At 38.3% G+C, this 23,117-nt stretch overlaps 1 protein-coding gene across 1 annotated transcript in view; it reads left to right on the top strand.

The window, feature by feature from the left end:
• Nucleotides 1-23,117, top strand: part of KIF5B (kinesin family member 5B) — a 45,080-nt gene that overhangs the window by 2,339 nt on the left and 19,624 nt on the right. The window contains 13 exon segments of the mRNA XM_036841507.1: nt 4,610-4,698; nt 12,903-12,976; nt 14,221-14,325; nt 15,174-15,222; nt 16,068-16,123; nt 16,208-16,295; nt 16,460-16,584; nt 17,974-18,078; nt 18,392-18,537; nt 19,186-19,334; nt 19,731-19,924; nt 20,779-20,847; nt 22,848-23,054. Coding sequence (XP_036697402.1) covers nt 4,620-4,698; nt 12,903-12,976; nt 14,221-14,325; nt 15,174-15,222; nt 16,068-16,123; nt 16,208-16,295; nt 16,460-16,584; nt 17,974-18,078; nt 18,392-18,537; nt 19,186-19,334; nt 19,731-19,924; nt 20,779-20,847; nt 22,848-23,054 — 1,446 coding nt within the window. The 5' untranslated portion in view covers nt 4,610-4,619.

The raw sequence follows: 23,117 nt of genomic DNA, 5'->3' as shown, positions 1-23,117 counted from the left end.
TAGGATTCACAAAATGTTTTATGATTAGGTTAGAAGGCAACCTTCTTACGCAGGCCAAATGTGACATAAGATATGAGGAAAGAGTTAAAAGAATATAAACAATTACCACAGGAATTATAACGTTTATTTTAGGTTGTTTCCTTTTAATTTCTTTACTTAGGTTTCCTGAACATTTAAATAAATTTAAGTGATAATATTAGAAATCATGGGTGAGTGATTTGAGTTGTGAATCAGTAATGAACAGTTGGCCTTTAGATAAACTGGTAAGCATTTTAGTCGTTTGTTTTTGTTTTTTGTTTAAGTCTAAGCAAAAATACATTACAACTGAGTGTGATACAGCTTTAAAAAGTGTAAGGCAACGTGTTTAATTCATTATTTTCTGAAACCAATCTTTTGCATATAGTAAGTCATTAATTACTCTGAGGTCTTTTTTTTTTTCCAATTTTTTAAAGTGCTTCATTTTATCTTTTTAAAAAGTTGTCTGGGAATTTATAAGGGCAGCTAGGAGGGGTGGAATTAGAAAATCTCTAGGTAAAAGTCATCTCGTGGTTTATTTTGTTCATTTTACAGGATCCTGATCCTGATTCAAAGTAAATAGTTTAAGAAGGAATTGCTGCAGTGCAGCATTTAAAATTAAATTATCTTAAACGATTTTACAACATTTTGTACACAGCTTTCTGGTTAAATCAAAATTTAAAAAATAAGTATTTTAGTTTACAGTGTTAACTGAATTGTGCGTATAATCAGTGCTCACGTAGGAGATAATTTTTTAGGATTCTGATTTTCCTATAAGTTCAGTTTCCAATATTTTGTCCAAACTTTTTTCCTGTTACTCATATAATCAGGGATTTTAATGTAATGTGACCCCATGGCAATGTAATCTTGTAGTGTTTCTCTGTGCTTTACAGCCTTTGTACAGATTTTTTTTTTGTAATTAAGTGCTCAGTGAAGTGCTATAAATACCACATATTGAATGAAATAAATACATTATTTTTTGAACAACTTTGAATGATACAGCTTTGCTTTAGATATGCAAACTTGTTATCCACAAAAACTGGGGGACCAGGGCAACACCTTATATAGTTCAAAGGAGCCTGCTGAAAACACCAAATAAAAAAGTCAATAGAAAGGTTATTCCACATTATTGTGCATCATGAAAGTGGAACATGCATATTTGCATCGTTAAGCATCTTTACTAATCATCATTCCTTATGTGGTATACTGTAGAGGCTGACGGAACCCAAAACAGGCTGTTGTAGTTCATTGAAGTTAGACCCAGTTTCTTAACCTCTAGCACAACACGATTTCCCCTTTCAAATGAATGATGATTTGGTGTTTGATCCTGATTACCTTAAATACGAAAATTAATAGAGAAGGAGCCATCATAATATACCTTTACAGTTGTGGAATGTTCACCCATAATCTATCTAAGGAATCTAAGGAAAATCTAATATGATGTAATCCCATGTGATCTGAAAATCACTATTCAGAATTCCAGAGAAAGACATATTCCTGCCAGCGGGTGTCCTTTGTAACCAAATTTGGTGTTCAGCCTGGTCCGTGCAGATTCAAATAGGAACCACTTCACTTAAGAAATCTAAGGTAAGGGCTTCCCTGGTGGCACAGTGGTTGAGACTCCACCTGCCAATGCAGGGGCATGGGTTCGAGCCCTGGTCCAGGAAGATCCCACATGCCGTGGAGCAGCTAATAAGCATGTGTACCAGCCACAACTACTGAGCCTGCACTCTAGAGCCCACATGCCACAACTACTGAAGCCAGCGCGCCTAGAGCCCGTGCTCCGCAACAAGAGAAGCCACGCGATGAGAAGCCTGCGCACCGCAACAAAGAGTAGCCCCCGCTCGCCGCAACTAGAGAAAGCCCACGCGCAGCAACGAAGACCCAACACAGCCAAAAATTAAACAAACAAAATCTCCCCCGCAACAAAAAAATATTAGTTGCCTTATTTTGGAGAGATGCAGTTGTCACACTATTACCTGTTTTTTGTTAACTTGTTTCTTGCAAGTAAAATTAAAATTAATCATGAGTTCTTTAACCCTAGCAGCTGTCTCCATTTCGATTTAGTTAACATTACTTGATCACTTATATTCGATCCTAGTATATAGTTGTTTAGCTTAGTATTCAAGAATCTATCCAGCCTTATCCTCTATTATTTTTTGAACCCTACTCTCTGTACTAATTAATATCATTTCTAAAATTGTTACTCATTTACAATATCTGATACCTTATAGGTGCTTAATAAATGTTTGCTGGATAAATGAAGAGGGAAAATTACTTTATTTTTGATAGAAAAAATATTAGTATGGTTTATTTCTGTTATTTTGACTGTACTTGTGTTTGTTTTCACAGTTGTTTATTGTGAATACATCTTGTACAATCAGTGAAACAATAGATTATCTTTTATTAGCCACACCTGTAGATTTGAATGTTAATGTCTCAGAATCTTAGCAAAAGGACACTTATGTATGTCGTAGCCAAAGAATAATCAGACATTGAGATGCCTACATTTAATTGATGTCAAAGTGAGGTCATCTGAGTATATCCTTCAGGAATGCTTTCAGCTGCAGAGGGAAAACAAACTAATAGTGGTTTAAATAAATAAGAGGTTATTTTTCTCACATAAGAAGTCTGGAGATGGGCCTTTAGTTCTACTTGCTGACTCTGTTACCCTCTGTCATCCTAAGTTACTGACTTTCCCTCATCGTATTTGTCGTGTTTGCAAGATGGATGTTCCAGTTCCAGAGCTTCATTCCAGAAAGGAGAAAGGGTAGCTTCAGCTGAGGCAGTCCTTTTTATCAGGAAAACAAAACCCTTCTCTGAAACCTCCCAGCAGACCATCGCTTCACTTCATGGTATCTAGAGCTGGGTCATGTGACACTAGTTGCAAGGAGACTCAGATAGCAGGTGGTTAGCTTCCAGCCTGTCTGGTGTGAGGCCGGAAGGGGACGGGGAATTGGGAATGGCTTTGGACAGGCCTTTAGGGGCTGTTTGCGTCATCTTTACTGTTATTCCAAGCTTTGGGGAGGGGAATTGTGGGGTAGAGTTTCTAAAAAGTATGGTCTTTTTCAGCTAAGACCTAGGAAGTATTTGATAATGTTAAGGATTATTTCTGGGGTCGTGACTTTATTTTGGGGCCCAGCTCCCTTCCTTTACTTTAGAAGAGACTAGAGAGCCGTCATACACTTACTTTCAATACCAAGAATCCCCTTGCTCCCTCTCTCATCTTTAGATGCTCACTTTCTCTCTTAGATTACTAGATTGTTCCTGCCAGCATTTAAACTTGCTCAGGTCTTGTCTATCTTAAAAAACAGCTTTCTTTGAGCCATAGCCAGATTTCTGTTCAGTTATCTCCTATTCTTTTTTCAACCTTTTTCCAATCTGATCTTTGTGGTTGTTGGATACTTTTCAGTTTTGCTTGTCCTCACAGCTGAATTTGACACAATCACTTCCTCGAAAATTCTTCCTTGACTTGCATGGACATCATAATCTTGATTTTTTTCATTTCATGTCTCTGGCTCCTTCTCAGGCTACGTCAGCAGTTCTCTAAATGTGTCCCCAAGATCCTTTAGGGGCCACAAGATCAAAACTTTTCAAAATGACACTGAGATGTTACTATGCCTTTTTCACCCGTGTTGACATTTGCATTTGATTTTTGCATCCTTGCACTTCAAACTTACAACATCCTTTGGTTTCTTGAATGCTACAAGCTCCCTTCAGCCTCAGGCTCTTTCAGCATCCTGTTCCCAATGCCTGGAGTACTTCCCCACGCTCACCCTCCCTCATGAGTAACATTGAAGAGAATGACAGTGAGCTGGGTGCTTCTTACTCTTCAGTTCTTTAACATCCCTTCTCCAGAGTGTGTCTCTGGCATTCTTCTGCCTTCCCCAGTCTCAGGTTCTCCTCTAAGTGCTCTCATAGCACTTTCGTTATCACTCTGTTGCGTAAGTCGGAATTCTAGTCACTTAATCATTTGTCTGATGTCTGCCCCACTGTTACTTAGGTTCCACTAAAGCAGAGAATGAATCTGTCTTGGTCATCATTCTAGCATGGTGTCCGGCATAATCGGCACTCCATAAATACTTATTAAGTGGATGAACGGTTGAAATGCTGTTGCAGTAAACTGAAAAGCTGAATGGAATAGTGGAAGGAGCCCTGAACCGAAAGACAGGAGATTTGGGTTTGAATTTTAATTTTGTCATTTACAACTTTTGGACCTTTCACGATGCTAATTCCTTACCTGCAAGGTGATGTTAGTATTGAAAATAGGGTCTCAATATCTGCCAGAAAAGATACGCATTAAATAAAAATTCACTCAGCAATATGAGTGCCCACCACAGTAGTGCTAATTTCTGTGCTAGGCTCTGGAAATACAACAAAGACTAAAACAGACATGCTTGTTTTTGTGGAGTTTATTCTAGTAGATTTGTTCTTGGGCCCTAAGGTCCTTTCCGCAAAGATTCTGTGACATGAAGTGAGGCATAGTAGGTATCCTAATTTGAAGGTTGAATATATGATGACATCTTTAAAGGAGCTTAGAATTGTCTGTTCACCTTTAATCTGTGTAGTTGAAACCCTTGTTTCTGTTTTTCAGTCCAAGCCTTATGCATTTGACCGGGTGTTCCAGTCAAACACATCTCAAGAGCAAGTGTATAATGACTGTGCAAAGAAGATTTGTTAAAGGTAAATATATTTAACCTGCTGAGTTTGTCCCCAGCAATAAGTCAAATTTTGTTTGTGATCTCTCCTGTTTACCCAACGTTCTCTTTTTCATTTTACGTTCCCTTTCCCTTTAGTTAATGGCAGAGGTTGTTTAAATAATAAAAAGGTCAAATATAGTTAGTAACCTATTGCTCATATTCCATGAACTAATTTATATACAGTACCTATTAAGGGTGTTATGATAATTATAGTGTTACACACATGTTCTTGGTAGATGCATTTCTATTAGATATTGGCCAGGAGAGTTTTCTAAGGTAGCAGTTGTAGAAACACCGCAGCATGAGGATGAAGACAGAATCGCTAGACAAGTTTCTATAATGTATTAGGAAATGGCAGTCTGTCATCTCCCTCCCATTCCATTGTTATTCCTTCCCCAGGGACTTACCTTGTAGTCACTGCGAAAACCCTTGAGGAATTCAACAGGGTTGCCAAAGATGAGAAAGTGTGTACATTCCATTAATACTATTAACCTATACTAAGGTATTTTTCAGGTTTATGTTTTCTAAAACCATAGAACCTTAGAGCTGAGCGGGTGTTAAGTGATTATCTGGACTTACTTCCAGTTACTGCAGAAATATCTTACATCAAAGAGATCTTATGATTAAATAGCCATTACTTCGTGAAATGCTTTATATCACTTTTTGACAGGTCTAATTGTTAAAGAGTACTTACGAGATTGAGGCAACATCTGTCTTCCTATAGTGTTCACCAGCGTAGAGGGGTTGGGATTCAGTATCAAGTGGAAGGTTAGGATTAAGTAGGAGCACAGACATTTCATCTAGTAACAGGAGAAAACGCAGAGTTTATGGATAGAAGTAGGTCCATTCGTGTGATGGAAGGAAAATGTACATGTTCTTTTCATATTAATTCCAGTGTGTCTCTGATGTAGGGAGCAAAGTCATCACAGGGAGTGAGGCTGGGAGAGGAGGTTCTAGGAAAAGGTGCAGAGTCTTCTAGCAGGTGTGGAGGTGAACGGATTAGGGAAATGTGGCAGCATTGCCAGGCAACGGTAAGAGCCCACTTAGGTTAGCTGCCAGACAGTTGAATTTACCCAGTTGTATTTTGCCAGGCAAGTACGAAAGAGGGAGAGAAGGGCAAGCGATGTAGTCGAGAGTGCTGCTAATGGTGAACCCTGGAATCTAAGCTGCCTGGGTGGGGGGAGGCAGAATTTAAGGGACAGTGAAAAAAGGTGGTAAGGTTAGTGTGTTATAGTCTCAGTGGAGTCAAAGGTTTTTTGGAATCAGGGTAATAGAAGGAGTAAAAGGAAGTGGATACTTGGTGTTAGGAAGGCAGTGCAGTTAGTAATGAAAGGTCTAGAGTGTGACCATGGACTTGGCATCTGAAGGAGAAAAGGATAAGATCATGGAGAAAATTAGGTTCACGGATCTAGAGGCCAGAGTATCATCTAGTACATGGACATCTAGTAGTGGGATCACCCACTACGTGGACATGAAACCACCAGGAATTACGACAGGTATGGAGTTGGTGAGAGACAGCAGACTGGAGGGAGAGTTAATGGGTGATGCTGTAGACGACTGCAAGAAAGAGGAGCAGGCAGTGTCAGCTTTCGTTGTGAGCATCACAGAGTTTTCCAGATGGGTCTGTCATGGAACGCAGTTATACTACATTCTTTGATTTTGACTTAACTTTTGTCGTCAGTACAGCAAAAGATTGCTTTTTTAATAACATGAAGTTGTTGATTCATGAATTCATGGGCAGTTTAAATGTATGAAACTTTTTCACATCTGCTGCAGCCAACATTAGACCCCAATCCACACTTAAGTATTGGAGTTTTTTTCATCAGGCATAGAACCAGCATTGCACATTTTTTTCATCTGGCATCTGCACAAGGCTTTAAAGTGCAGATTCCATTTTGTTCATTTTAGCTCATAATCCTATTTTGAGTTTTGTTTTTACAGTTGTCTTACAAGGGATCTGAGTTGGCTATCAGCATGTTTTAATAATAATAAGTCTGTTATGGTGACAAGGATATTGAAGGCTTTTTTTTTTAAGGTCTTTATTTAAGCACAGTGGAGTTTGGAAAGTATTACTATGAATCATTTATAAAGTACTTAATGGGCCATGGTTCTTAGCCTAATCTTCTAAAAACGGAATAAGGTTGTTGGCAGTTGTTAAATCATACGTGGTATTTAACCAACTTCAGATTCTCCTACCTGTACATTTGTCTAGTTCTTAGCTTGCCAAAACATATACACAAGAATATGATGAAAAGCTTGCATTCTTTTGTGAAATCATGGTGCATGACTCTGGTGTTCCCCCAAAGTACTGGTTGAGTGACCCAAACAGGAAATGAGATTAGTTCAGCCATAGCTTTTCCTCAGTGAAATTTTGGTATATTTGTCTGAGGTTCCCAGAATCTGTTGACTTTTTGCTTTTTGAAAACGAGTGTAGCATTTACAAGTTAGTCATCTTCTTTTACCTCCATTCCCTGTGGTTTTTGTGAAATTTTTATCCATGGGATGTAATTCTCTTATAACTAGAAACTTGGGCTCATTTAAAACCATTCTTTGGCTATCCTACCCACCTCAACCCCAAAGTCGCTCTCAGCAGTGTTTTTTCTGTTGTTCATTTTGCAGATGGTGTTGTAGAAGACGGTAATACATCGTTTGTTGACATAATCACCTTTTCTAGGCAGTGCAGGTCTACTCACTTCTGAATATTTTAAAAGCTCTCTTTAGGGCCTTACTTTTTATTTTGTTTTGTTTTTATAAGACTCACTTATCCTGGGCTTTTACCTTTCTCATACTGTTCTAGTGATTTTTATCTCTTTTGTACATCTTCAGTTATGTAGTCTCTTAACAATAGGCTCATACCTACCTTTCTCAGAACTCTGCAGTCTGTGGTCCTGACATCTAGGGTACTTGTTTCTACTACCTTTTGTACTGTTTCATTTCTATTTACAACTCTGAGATGACATCATTCTTTTTTTGAAATCTCTCTCCTTTTCTCAACATTTTGATTCCTTTTACTTTTTACCTTTTACCAGCAGATTCCTGCTTTACTGTTGGGAACCGAGTTCTGGATAGCAGTTCCCTTCTTTGCAGTATGGTTAAGAGCATAGGCTTTGGAATCAGACAAACCTAGGTTGAAGTCTAGGCTCTGCCACTTTCTAGCTTTGTGACTTGTGGCAAGTTCCCCAGCCTTTCTAAGTCTCCATTTCCTCTTCTGCAAAATAAGGGTACCATGAGGATTTTAAAAGATGATTCATGAAAAAGTACTGACTCGCCCTGGACAAGACACAAATGTGGCGGAGTTAGCAGTAAACACGTAGCTTTAAGGAGAGTGATGGAGGTGGGGGCTAGGTGAGGTGTCAGGGCAGGAAAGCAGTTAAATACATGGCGCGCTGGACTTGGAATACTCACTGGCACACAGATCAAGTAGAAGGCCATGGTAAGAAACTGGTAGGCAAGGATTGGCAAAATGATGGGTGAGCTGGTGCTTCTTCCGCGATGTGGATTCGATGAGCAAGCTGCCGGGAATGAGGTGAGAGCAGCTGGTGTTCTCTGGGCTCCTGCCAGCCCACCGAGGTGGCATTGTTTCGTAAATATCTGTACAAGTGTGTAACTTACGTATAGGGCTGTTGTTACCTTTTCCTTTCTCTAGATTCATCAGATAGATTTTCTTTGTTTGTTTTCTTTTGAGCATGGTTTATCCACTTGTATTCTCTAGAACTCTGAACCCGAGTGATGTCTACAAGTTGGTTTCCCTCTTATAAAGTAATTGTCATTTATTCAGTATTTGCTATATGCCAGGCATCTTACCAGGCCTCCAGGGAGTCCCCAGTTTCCCACCATAGCTTCCTGACCTGGACTGTGTGCCACTGTATCCACCTTAATTTTTCCAGGTGTAGCCTGCCATGCATTTATTTTGGTTCCTCTGTTCCTTGAGAATATAATGTAGTAGTTAAGAGCTTGTCTTTGGAACCAAGACTGTCTGGGTTTGCATCCCAGCTCTATCTTACTGGCTGTGGAACTGTAGGCCACAGTTTCTCAGTTTCCTCATCTATAAAATGGGACTAAAAATAGTACCTTCCATAGGGTTTTGTGAGGATTAAGTACATTCATATATGAAAGATTATTAGAGCCTGGCACATAATGCTTTTCAAATGTTAGCAGTAATGTATATATTTTTTAAATTTATTTTATTTATTTATTTATTTTTGGCTGTGTTGGGTCTTCGTTGCGGTGCGCGGACTTCTTGCTGCGGTGGCTTCTCGTTGCGGAGCACAGGCTCTAGGTGCGCGGGCTTCAGTAGTTGTGGCGCACGGCCTCAGTAGTTGTGGCTCACAGGCTCTAGAGCGCAGGCTCAGTAGTTGTGGCACACGGGCTCAGTTGCTCTGTGGCATTTACCACCACCAGGGAAAGCCCAGCAGTATAATTTTATATGATGACTTCTAATTCTCACAGCCTTCCCCTAAGCAGACATTCTGCTGATGAGACGCTGAAGTTCAGAGGGATAAGTGACTTTTAGAAGGTGATAAGCTGTTCCTTCACTTGCTAAATATGTTTTTCTTGTTTACAAAGTATGAAAGTAATATTTGTCCATAGTTCCACCTCTGTCTGTTTCTCACAAGAAAGGCAAAAGTATATTATAGAAGGGGAGGGACACTTTAGAAAGATGCTGTATGAGTAATAGTAGTAATCATTCAACAAACATTTGAGTTCCTACTAAGTGCCAGGCACTGTGCTAGGAGTTAAACACAGCCCTGGCCTCAAGGATTTTACAGGCTACTGAGGAAGGCAGACAAGTAAACTGATGGTTGCAATAGACAGTCATCAGTAGTATGATTAAATGCAGGTGCTACAAGAATGCATAGGATGGGACTCTTACCTAGATTCGTTTGGGGGTGGAATTGGATTGGAGAGAAGTAAAGCCTAAGCTAGTCTTAAGGATGCACAAGAGTGGGAAGGAGAGTGAGAGATTTACTCCAGACAGAGAGATGCATGTGGGCTAACTAAGGCAGCCCACATGAGAAAAGTATCACCTGTGTAGGAAAGAACATACATTGTGGTATGACTGTGACGTTGAACCGTATGAAATTGTCAGATTCAACCATTTTTACCAACAAAAACAGCAGTGTGAGGGGAAGGATGGTGGGAGATGGAGCTGAATAGGCAAAAAAGAGCCAGTTCCAAAGGTGCCTAATTTTATCTGATTACAGGTGAGTGCTCTCTGGGATTTTCAAAGAGATGAGTAGTATTTGTGTGTGTGTGTGTGTGTTTAAAAGAACTGTACTTTTAAGATATGTGCATTTCATTGTATGCAAATTTTATCTCTGAAGAATAAAAACTGCAGAACACTGAATTCTAGCCAATGGTGTATGCATGCTGTAGTATTTAGGTGGAAGTGAAGTCTGCAGTTCACTTTGAAATGCATTAAATAAATAAGACGGATTAAGATGATTAAGGCCAACAGTAAAATGATAAAATGTTAATGATAGAATCTTGGTAGTGGTTATAGGGGTGTTCACTGTAAAATTCATTCCGTTTTTCTGTATGTTTAGACTTTTTTATAATAAAGTGTTGGCAGTTAAATCACTATAGAAAGCAAAGGTCAGGAATGGATTGAAGGTAGGCAAGAAGGGATTATTTTCCTAATTGGTAACAGTTGTTACTTTAATGATAGCCTGGTGCCTCTAGAAATCACCTAGTCACTGTTACATCCCTGCTTTCGGAACAGAGAGCCTAGATCATAGTGCTCAGTAAATACTTGAACATTGACTATCCCGTAATCTCTGTAATCATATAAAATTTTTAAGTTTTGCTTGAAGTCCCAAATACAGACATGTGGCATACATTGTTTATCCTATGAGCCCTCATATGATGTGTTTCACCTAACACAAAATTACCATAATATCCTATAGACATATGCTACTAATATGATCTTGGGAAGGTCACTTATTCATTCACCTAACAGTATTTATTAAGTACTTATTGTGGTAGTTGCTAGGTAATTGGATCATATCATGAATGAACCTTTCATGTATAGATCTAACAAAATTAGGTTTTATGTGATTGATTAAAAGATCTTAAGCAGAGGGTATGATAACCGACATGCTGAGAACAATTATATGTAAAGGAAGTGGATTGGAAAGGGTCTGGTGCTTTTTTTTTCTCCAGATTGATTGCTTCTTCAGAGTTACAGAAATACTGTAATCTTTTTTTTTTTCACACACACACACTGTATTTTATTTTTACAAGAGATAAATAGACTGACACCAAGCATTGTACATGGATGACCACAACAAAAGCAACAATGATTGCAATTACCAAACATGAAACGCACTCATACTATGTCATAATATTGGCATTCAGTCCAGTAATCTTATCGATTTTATTCTTTTTAAAATTCTTTTATATTGCTTTGGTAATTGTAACAAATGTACCATATTTTTATTTTTTATTTACTTTTGGCTGCGTTGGGTCTTCATTGTTGTGCACGGGCTTTCTTTAGTTGCGGCTTGTGGGGGCTACTCTTGGTTGCGGTGCGTGGACTTCTCATTGCGGTGACTTCTCTTGTTGCGAAGCACGGGCTCTAGGCATGCGGGCTCAGTAGTTGTGGCTCACAGGCTCTAGAGCACAGGCTCAGCAGTTGTAGCCCACGGGCTTAGTTGCTCCGCGGCATGTGGGATCTTCCCGGACCAGGGCTCGAACCCGTGCCCCCTGCATTGGCAGGTGGGTTCTTAACCACTGTGCCACCAGGGAAGTCCAGTCTTACCTGTTTTAAATGTGATTCTTGAAATTATTTTGCTTCCCTTCATAAAACTGAAAAGATTTTGAATGAAAGTTTCAAATGTTTGAGATCTCCTAAAATCTTCCCAGGGAAGTAAGTAGTAATACCTTCTTTTCCTTATTAAATATTTCTGTAGCAAATCTGTTACCTAGTTAGCTGTGCCCAACGTTGGGACCTTTAAAAAGTTTTTTCTTTTCATTTTTCTTCTTCTTTTTTAAAATAATCAGTTAAAAAAAAACGAGAATTGACTTGCTTACTACAGGTTTACTTTCCACTGTTACCATCTGCTGTTTCCAACTGAGGTTTCTCTTTTTACTTTGGCTTCCTCTAAAATAGAATGTAATTTTTTATATATATTTATTTATTTATTTATTTATTTATTTTTGGCTGCATTGGGTCTTCGTTGCTGCGCACAGGCTTTCTCTAGTTGTGGCGAGCAGGGGCTACTCTTCATTGCGGTGCGCGGGCTTCTCATTGCAGTGGCTTCTCTTGTTGTGGAGCATGGGCTCTAGGTGCGCGGGCTTCAGTAGTTGTGGCGCGCGGGCTCAGTAGTTGTGGCGCGCGGGCTCAGTAGTTGTGGCTCGCAGGCTCTAGAGTGCAGGCTCGGTAGTTGTGGTGCACGGGTTTAGTTGCTCCACGGCATGTGGGATATTCCTGGACCAGGGCTGGAACCCGTGTCCCCTGCATTGGCAGGCGGGGTTCTTAACCACTGCACCACCAGGGAAGTCCTAGAATGTAATTTTATAGTACCTTCTTTTCACCAAAACAACAAAAGCAAAAACCGAACAAGCAAACAAAAAAACAGAACAAACTGAATCCCTGAAAACTGGAAATTAAAAGGTCACCTTGTTCACTCACATCATCCCTCCCAGCCCCCCCTTTAAGCCTGTAAAGGAAGATGCTTAATGTTAATGGTAGGCCTTAGGATACACAAAGGGGCTAGAAAAGTGTTTCCTGTTTGTTTGTTTGTTTTTTTTTTAATTCCACGGGACCTCCCTGATAATCGGTTTTGAGGTAGGACTGGGCTTGTTACACTTTGTATAAGGAGGTATGTTGTGTGGGTTTGTGAGGCTTCACCACCAGTTAACCGCCAATCAGTCCTACTTCTAAAAGCGATTTCATGTATGTATGCAAGCTGCCAGAGCACTTTTTTTCTTTTAGGTCTCATAAAGCTTTGGAATACAGGTGTAACGACATCTGAGATGTACATTGACAGGAGAGACGATTATAAGCAGTGGAATTTCAAATTTGCTTCTTACTGACAACAGGAAGTAATCTGGGCTGGAGAGAAAGGAGTTCCTTAGGTGGATCATCACTAAGAGGATTACTATTATATATTCTTATGTCCTTTAATGCCTCGCTTAAGGGGAGAGAAAAATCCCTAATGTATAAAATCTCTTATTTTTTCATAGATGTGCTTGAGGGGTACAATGGAACCATATTTGCATATGGACAGACCTCCTCCGGGAAGACACACACAATGGAGGTAACATCTCACAGTCTGTACTTAGATGTAGTTGCCTGCGCACGGTGCACTCATTCATTATTTGTGACATCGTTTTACCATACGCTTAAACAGCTTTATTTACCCTATTGCTTTGTCTCATACACGTTATATATGAGTAACATCGTTGTTGCAATCTAATCAGTTCCTGAGTTTGAATGGTGAAACCGTATATTTGAAATTATATCTAGCTTTGTTTTATCCACATAACCACAAAATTATGAATGTTTTAGAATTAAGTAAGAATTCTCCATCACCTTATAATGGGATATTTTGAAATTTTTAATGTTTGTGTGCTTTCAGTTCTATTCAGAGCACTTAATTTTTTCCTCCTCTCCTTGGTCGTGTCCGTGTGTCCGTCCCATTTTCCCACCCCCACCCAAATACTTGCCCCTCTTCTCTGATAAGGTCTCCAAAATTATCAGAGCTGCTATTAATAATAAATGTGAACCTGCTCAAGCTTTGCTTCTAGAAGACAGCCTGTAATTTTCTGCCACTGCTACAGAGTATCTGCTTTTATCATTTATCTGAGCATTCCATATAAAGTAAATGACTGCTTATTTTAGTGTCACTCATGTTACTCATTTCCATAACGTCAGAGAACAAACACTTTCCTAGCATTTGGATGAATTTGACTTGAAGTAGATGCAACAATGCAGATTTATATGCCGAGCAACTAACAAACATTTTCCTAGAATGTGTTCATTTACAAATGTGCATAATCTGATCTAACAATTAAATAAAGGCTAAGATCAGTTGGTAACCCATATGGTTGGCATATATTATTATGTGTAACTTATGAAAATATGTAACATTGAATTAGGTTTTTTTAGGTGAAAAAAATGTGGCTGTACAAAAAAAAAACCTAATTCAACTGTTACATATTTTCGTAAGTTACACATAAATAATATATGCCAACCATATGGGTTACCAACTGATCTTAGCCTTTTATTTAATTGTTAGATCAGATTATGCACATTTGTAAATGAACACATTCTAGGAAAATGTTTGTTAGTTGCTCGGCATATAAATCTGCATTGTTGCATCTACTTCAAGTCAAATTCATCCAAATGCTAGGAAAGTGCTTGTTCTCTGACGTTTTTCACCAAAAAATGGCAACAATTAGAATTCCTATCCTCTGTTGACTGTAAATTATAGATTAAAAGTTTTGATTTTTAATTTGTATGTTACAGTTTGTTTAAGAACTGGTTTTGTTTTCTGTTTAGGGTAAACTTCATGATCCAGAAGGCATGGGAATTATTCCAAGAATAGTGCAAGATATTTTTAATTATATTTACTCCATGGATGAAAATTTGGAATTTCATATTAAGGTAAAATCATTGGGGAAAGGTTGTATTTTATTTTATTCCTAGAATAATTCTGTTCAGTACTTTTTCTTTTAAAAAAGTACTTTTAAATATTTTAAAAATTATCTTACGGGCAGGTGTAGCTGAAAGATTATTAGAATTAGTAAACTCAGATCCTTCATCTGCCGTGGTAAACAAGTTAAGCTGAGCCTCTCTTGCCTTAGCCGCCTTCTCTGTAAGATAAGGGAGTTGGCTACAAAGCTCAAAAGTTCTGACTAATTACACCTAATTAGTCTAATTTTAGGAGAAGATACATAGTGGAAAATGTACTTTAGTTACATAAGGAATTTAGTGGATTTAGGGCTTCTCATTAGAATAAGAGCTGTGGCTGAGTTGTCCCCATAGTCTAGATGGTACCTGGAACTCAGACTCCAATAAATATTTAATGAATAAGTGAATAAATTACTTTGTAATTTTATTATTATTTTTTTTTTTATTTATTTTTTTTTTGGCTGTTGTTGGGGTCTTCGTTCTTTCTGTGCGAGGGCTTTCTCCAGCTGTGGCGAGCGGGGGCCACTCTTCATCGCGGTGCGCAGGCCTCTCACTGTCGCGGCCTCTCCCGTTGCGTAGCACAGGCTCCAGACGCGCAGGCTCAGTAGTTGTGGCTCGCGGGCTCTAGAGCGCAGGCTCAGTAGTTGTGGCTCATGCACTTAGTTGCTCCACGGCATGTGGGAATCTTCCCAGACCAGGGCTCGAACCTGTGTCCCCTGCATTGGCAGGCAGATTCTTAACCACTGTGCCACCAGGGAAGTCCCTACTTTGTAATTTTAAGTGGTTGATTTTTCTTTTCCTTTATTCCCTCTGCCCTGTAGGTTTCATATTTTGAAATTTATTTGGACAAAATAAGGGACCTGTTAGATGGTAAGTTAAATTCTTGCTCTTCAATCATTTTTCAATATACCACATACTGCTTTTTTTTTTTAATTAATTAATTAATTAATTTTATTTTATTTATTTATTTTTTGGCTGTGTTGGGTCTTCGTTTCTGTGCGAGGGCTTTCTCTAGTTGTGGCAAGTGTGGGCAGCTCTTCATCGCGGCGCGCGGGCCTCTCACTATCGTGGCCTCTCTTGTTGCGGAGCACAGGCTCCAGACGCGCAGGCTCAGTAGTTGTGGCTCACGGGCCTAGTTGCTCCACGGCATGTGGGATCTTCCCAGACCAGGGCTCGAACCCGTGTCCCCTGCATTAGCAGGCAGATTCTCAACCACTGTGCCACCAGGGAAGCCCATACTGCTTTTTTTTTAGTAGTAAATGTGAGACCATTTCTTAGTAACCTACATGAAATTGACTTAAATTATAGGAAAAAGTTTTAATTGAATGCCTTTGGACTTACTGAAAGCATATGTTGTGGGCGCTTTGTAAGTAGTAATTAGCACATTGGACTGGAGTCCGGGAGCCTGAGTCTTGAGCGCTCATCTTCTGTCCGCTGTCGGTCAGAGATACTGTCCTTGGCAAACCATTGAACCACTCCAAAATGTGGGTGGCAGACGTTGGCCTGGACCTAAAATTCTATATTGCTGCATTGATTTCTATATACATCTCCTACTGTTTCTATAGGCTCTTGCTTTTATAGTGATATTTACATATATTTGAAGTTTATGTATTATTATTAGGCTGCTTGGGGAGACAAATAGTTGATTGACTATTTCACAGCCAGTGTTAGAGTTTAGGGAAATGTTGTTAATGTTATTTATTTTTCTTCTTCAGTTTCAAAGACCAATCTTTCAGTTCATGAAGATAAAAACCGAGTTCCCTATGTAAAGGTACGTATGATACAGAATATTTAGAAAAGCCCTACAATAACATTTTTTTAGGATAGTGACATACTTTAAAAATTTGTTTTACAGGGGTGTACAGAGCGTTTCGTATGTAGTCCAGATGAAGTTATGGACACCATAGATGAAGGAAAATCCAACAGACACGTAGCAGTTACAAGTAAGTAGCCTATGTATTAACACTAGTTAACGTACAAACTGCCTTAAAATATCTTTATCAAGTTGATTAATTGTAAGGTTTTTCTTAGGTGAAATAATGCTTTAGAAATTATTAGTAAGGGAAAGCCGTGTTTGTTGATAGTTGTTTGTGTGGTTTCTTTGCAGATATGAATGAACATAGCTCTAGGAGTCACAGTATATTTCTTATTAATGTAAAACAAGAGAACACGCAAACGGAACAAAAGCTGAGTGGAAAACTTTATCTGGTTGATTTAGCTGGTAGTGAAAAGGTAAAATCTTTATATTCTGATAGCTACCTAAGCATTTTTACGAACTTTAGCTCAGATTTGGGCTTGTGTATTATTTATTGTCATATATTGAAAATGTATATCCAATTATACATTTTGAGAGTCACAAGCATTTATGCCAATGCTTTGTCATTACAAATTTACTGTCATTTGGGCCACAGTCCAGTTCAACCAATAAGTGTTATCCTTGACTTAAGGTGTGTGCTTTTATTGAGAATGTGTTGAATGTATGTCATTAAGAATTTTACGAGGTATCCTTTTCCTAGTTTCTGGTATCTGTTTTATTCATATTGGCAGTGGGCTCTCTCTGAAAACTGGTAACTTATCCATTAGTCCTTCGGATTTTGTTGTACTTCTTTCTTTCTGACGATTATTTAACTATTACAGTCGAATACAGTCTGATTCTAGTTTATGTCAAAATCAAAATAAGTTCAAATGTTTTAATATTGACCTATATGTGAAACTTTTTTGCTGTTCTGCTAATGTGTTGTTTCTTCTGATTAGAATGACATACCTGCTCCCTTCTACGCAAAGTCTTATACACATACTTCAAAGCCCGTCTCTAATTTTGTGAATACTGAGAGGCTGTTTTTTCAGCCATCATTGCTAACATATTATTCTATTATCTTTAATATATATATTTTATATTTTTTTAATAGAAGCAAGTTTGCTTGTATAATATAAATTTGGTCTCTCTCTTTAACAGTTACAACATCAACATTACGCTTCAGTAAATTTTTTAAAGTTTCTCTTTAAAGGGGGTTAACAGGCCTCCGTGGTGGCACAGTGGTTAAGAATCCGCCTGCCAATGCAGGGGACACGGGTTCGAGCCCTGGTCTGGGAAGATCCCACATGCCGTGGAGCAGCTAAGCCCGTGCGCCACAACTGCTGAGCCCGCGAGCCACAACTACCGAAGCCCGCGTGCCTAGAGCCCGTGTTCCACAAGAGAAGCCACCGCAATGAGAAGCCCGCGCACTGCAACCAAGAGTAGCCCCCGCTCGCCACAACTAGAGAAATCCCGCGCGCAGCAGCGAACATCCAAATGCAGCCAAGAAAAGGGGGGGGTGGGGTAACAAATTAGTAAACTACAAATGTACGTGTAAATTGGTTAATTTCAGGAGCACACCTAAAAATAAAATTTGGTATCTTCTTAATCCCATTTTTGTCATGCAGCTAGTTACTTGACCAAGGTCTCAGAAGAGTCATACTCAATAATAATGATAACTTACAGTAAATACTTGGCAAATAAAATCATGAACCTTTCCCTTTTCTTTTTTACTAGTTACTGATGACCTCTGAGCTTTTTAGAAAATCAAAGAAAATCACCTAAACTCGTAATTTTGTTTCGTTTTTTTGAAATCTTATGTATAGGTTAGTAAAACTGGAGCTGAAGGTGCTGTGCTGGATGAAGCTAAGAACATCAACAAGTCCCTTTCTGCTCTTGGAAATGTCATTTCTGCTTTGGCTGAGGGTAGTGTGAGTATACTTGTCTTCTATTTCCCTGTCGTTAGTTAGTGGAGAATTACAGATAGATACATACATGTGCATGGATGTGTGAGTGAGAGAGGGATTCACTGAATCAGTATGTATGAATAAGTTGTCTTTTAGGGATTTATTTTATAGTATTAGTATGTATATCCTAGTTTCCATCTTAATAACTAGCATTTAAAACAACTGAAATCACTTTGTAGTTTATTGTAAAGTAGCATATTTCTACAACAAATTCTATTACGTAGAAACCCATTGGTCCTCTTTGTTTTTTTGTTTGTTTGTTTGTTTTTGTACGTAGACATATGTTCCATATCGAGATAGTAAAATGACAAGAATCCTTCAAGATTCATTAGGTGGGAACTGTAGAACCACTATTGTAATTTGCTGCTCTCCATCATCGTACAATGAATCTGAAACAAAATCTACACTCCTGTTTGGTCAGAGGTTTGTTGTTAAGAAAATGTAGTCTATACCACTTCCTTCTCTGCTGCGATTACTTCTTATCTTTTTAAAAAAATTTTTTTATTGAAGTATAGTTGATTTATAATATCATGTAAGTTTCAGGTATACAGCATAGTGATTCAGTTATATACATATATATGTATATATATTCTTTTTCAGATTATTTTCCCTTATAGGTTATTACATAATATTGAGTATAGTTCCCTGTGCTATAAAGTAGGTCCTTGTTGGTTTTTTATTTTATGTATAGTAGTATGTATATGTTAATCCCAATTGCTTCTTATCTTGTTATAAGTGCAACAGAAGTCTTTATGTGATTGATATTATCACCCATATTTTAACTTACTGGTTTATATTTTTGTCTCCTCTTCTGGACTAGAATCACCTGAAAACCAAGTATTACATTTACATACCCTCTGTAGAAAATGCTTGTTGAATTAAATAAAATTGAATGGGATATCAAAAAAAAAAAAAAGAAAAGAAAAGAAAATGTAATCTAAATGTAGATAGGCCTTTTGTTTATTAAATCTAGGAAAGTTTCAGGTAGGTATTCAAACCTACCTGAAAGTAGATTGTGAAAGTAATTGTCACATTCTTCCCCCCTCCCCTTTCCCCAACTACTTCTCTTAGGGCCAAAACAATTAAGAACACAGTTTGTGTCAATGTAGAGTTAACTGCAGAACAGTGGAAAAAGAAGTATGAAAGAGAAAAAGAAAAAAATAAGACCCTGCGGAACACCATTCAGTGGCTTGAAAATGAACTCAACCGATGGCGTAATGGTAATGACTTATGAATTTGTCATTTTGAGTTTGCTGAATACAGATTTAGACCTGTTTTATAAATTTAAAAGGCATTAGGGATCATCAGATAAAAATGAATAAAATCTTTTACATTAAATTCTGATTTTACCTGAAATAATAAATAGAGGCATAAAGGCCAACTAGCTAGCTATAGAAGTCTCAAGATGGCAAGATGCTTAGCTTAGGGTGAAGTCAGTTAAAATGATAAGATTTGATGACTGGCTTTAGAAGATGGGGGAGAGTCAAATGTAATTCCAACTTTTCATATCTCAGGGACTGAGCAGATAAAGTTGGTAAGAGCTGCTGAAATTGAGTAAAATTGAAATTAGTTTTAGACAGGTGAGTTTTATTAACCATTCTGTTGTCTTATTTTAGGAGAGACAGTGCCTATTGATGAACAGTTTGACAAAGAGAAAGCCAACTTGGAAGCTTTTGCAGTGGATAAGGATATTACTATTACCAATGATAAACCAGCAGCCACAATTGGAGTTACTGGAAACTTTACTGATTCTGAAAGAAGAAAGTGTGAAGAAGAAATTGCTAAGCTGTACAAACAACTTGATGACAAGGTAAGTATTGTTCATATTCAATTCTGTTTTAGAACATTTTTGACATAGGTATTTTTATGTTCTAATTTCAATATTATGGGTCCTTGTGACCTATATACATCTTCCTAGATTTCTGTTAACCTTTTCAAGATCATTGTATTAACAAAAAATACAAAATCACAATCTCTGTTTGTATGTAGAAACTGTATATGAGGCATATCTTTTTTTCCCTTTAAGCTAAAAGAACTTTCAAAAGGAAATTTGGCATGGGTCCTTGGAGAGCCTTAATGAAATGTTCTTAGAATCAGGGATCTGAGGGCTCTAATAATAAAAGTGATGCAAGAGATTAGACAGAGGGAACAGAATCGAGTGGAAATAACCTCTTCTGCTTTGATTATATCAGTAGTGTGAAAAATAGCACAATTTTGAACCAAGTAGAGAGGGTGGGAAAAACAAGAGTAAAGAGACCAGAAGAAAATTGTTCTGGCTTTGTTTTTGGTTTTTGTTATTAGGTGATGTTTTTATTGTATTTTAAACAGAGCTGGTAGGTAGGTTTGAAGTGGCTACATGGCTTTATTTTCAATACAAAGCTTTAAACATGTTTATTACTTTTTAGCATTTAAAGTATTTAATGAATAGCTTTCATAAACATAAGCCTTTTTTCTTATTGTGTGATAAGTATGTTACTAGTATTGATAATTGAAATTCCATCTGTTTCAACACCGTCCTAAGATAAGAGATTGGAATAAGCTATGTTGAATTTGGAGAAAATGACTTTGAAATATTGGGGGGTGGGTAGTAATCACAATTTGTGTTAGGAATCAGTTAGAACCAGGTTGTGAGCTACTTTGTTAACCTGTTACTAAAAATTCTAGGATGAAGAAATTAATCAACAGAGCCAATTGGTAGAGAAACTGAAGACACAAATGTTGGATCAGGAAGAGGTAAATTGAATACCTTTCATATTGCTTCCAGAAAAGCTTTATAGTTTGTCATTATCACTTAAATATAAAAGATGAAGGCATCTACAGAGCTCAGAATATACTCGAGTACATTTTTTAAAATTTTTGAATATGTTCATGCTTCACTGTGGATATTCTATGAGACCGGTACATCATACAGACTGAAGCAAAGATTGACTTCCTCTTAAGGTTTTTTGGGGTTGGGTTTTTTGGTTTTTTTCAGTTTGAGTTCTAACTGGAGGGGGAAAGATGACTTTTTTCTTTTTAACTCTGTCTTCTTTCCTTGTACAGTGCTGTTTTGTCTTATTTTCCCCAAAACATTTCTTTTCTTTTTTAAAAAATTTATTTATTTTATTTATTTTTGGCTGCGTTGGGTCTTCGTTGTGGTGCGTGGGCTTCTCGTTGCGGTGGCTTCTCTTGTTGCGGAGCATGGGCTCTAGGCATGCGGGCTTCAGTAGTTGTGGCACACAGGCTCAGTAGTTGTGGCTCGCAGGCTCTAGAGCGCAGGCTCAGTAGTTGTGGCGCACGGGCTTAGTTTCTCCGCGCCATGTGGGATCTTCCCGGACCAGGGCTCGAACCCGTGTCTCCTGCATTGGCAGGCGGATTCTTAACCGCTGCGCCACCAGGGAAGCCCCCCAAACCATTTCTTACTGATCCTTGGGAAAGACTTACTACACTGAGCTGGAGTAACCTTAGATTCCCCCTCCCTTTATGAAGCGTATTTCCTCATGGAAGTGATGAGGGAAGGAGTATAAAAAACAGTTAAACACAGATATATGTCTAAAGGGATTATTAAAGAAAATACTGATTTCTGAATTGTATTGCCTTTGTTTTTAGTAATTTGTAGTTTAGGGTATGACTTTTATCATGGAAATGAGAATGTCAATGAATAAGATCATTTTTTACCCCTTCACCATTTCTACCCTCATCTAACCCGTTGTTCATTTCTGTCATCTTCACTTTCATCTTATTTCTTTCAAGTTCCTTCTCTCTAGTTTTTCACTTTGGACCCTCGTTTTATCTCACTTGGCAGAATGGGGGGATAATTGAAAAATGGCCCTTTGTTTAAGGTTTGTTCTGGGGATGGGAGCAAAGACTATCCAGCTTCAGGGAGAGACACCCAGCATCAGTCACATTAATCCTGGTCAGATCGTCTTTATTCTTACTTGACCTCTAGCATTGCTTCTCAGAGGAGCACTAGTAACGTTTGCATAGTTCGTCATTTATATGGTTCTGTCCCGCACAGTATAGTAGGACAGTTGGCATCCCTGGCTCCCACTTTGAAGGGCCGTTGTCATTCTGCCCCGTTAGGAATACTCCTACACATTTCCAGATGCCCTACTTAAGAGCCGCCGACCCTGGGCGATTACGGTATTCTCCTAACTAGTCTCTTGGCTTCTTCCAGTTCAAATTTTATTTACTGATAACATGTTTTCATGAGGCATGGCTCAGGTGCCACCCTCTGTTGCCCAAAGAAAATCTAAACTTTTAAAACGTTACTGATTTCTTTCTTTTTCTGTGCCCACTATTGTGAGCCTTGTATGCCTTTTTCTTTCTGTTATGTTAGTTTGTACATGACAAAAATCTTCCTGTCATGGCCACCTTCTCCATGAATACCTGTCCAGAAATATCCCCCCCCTTTTCCTATACTACCAAGCACTTTGTCATGTCCTATCTCCTTTATGGCTCTTACATTTCATCTTGTATTGCATTTATTTGTGTACCTGTCTTTCTTCCACTAGATTCCTCAAGGGAATCTTTGATTTCCTTTCCATCTCCCACAGTGTCTAGCACAGAGCCTGCACATAGTAGGCATTCAGGAGATCGGTTGAATGAATAAATGTTACCATGCATAATAACATCCACATTTCACTCCCTTTGTGATTTGCAGATGATAACGGAAATAGGTTATTTTTAACTTGTATACGTTTTAAAAACCTGTGTACTTTGGGTAAAACAGATACTTTTATTCCTTTGTATAGCTTCTGGCATCTACCAGAAGGGATCAAGATAATATGCAGGCTGAGCTGAATCGTCTTCAGGCAGAAAACGATGCCTCTAAAGAAGAAGTAAAGGAAGTTTTACAAGCCTTAGAGGAACTTGCTGTCAACTATGATCAGAAGTCTCAGGAAGTTGAAGACAAAACTAAGGAATATGAATTACTTAGTGATGAGCTGAATCAGAAGTCGGTAGGGTATAGTTTTCTTTCCTAATACTATACTACAAGTGTTCTTAATTGAAAAATTACCTCA

The sequence above is a fragment of the Balaenoptera musculus genome, chromosome 2 (assembly GCF_009873245.2).
Source record: "Balaenoptera musculus isolate JJ_BM4_2016_0621 chromosome 2, mBalMus1.pri.v3, whole genome shotgun sequence".
Taxonomy (NCBI): domain Eukaryota; kingdom Metazoa; phylum Chordata; class Mammalia; order Artiodactyla; family Balaenopteridae; genus Balaenoptera; species Balaenoptera musculus.
This window is presented reverse-complemented; position numbering and strand designations above follow the sequence as displayed.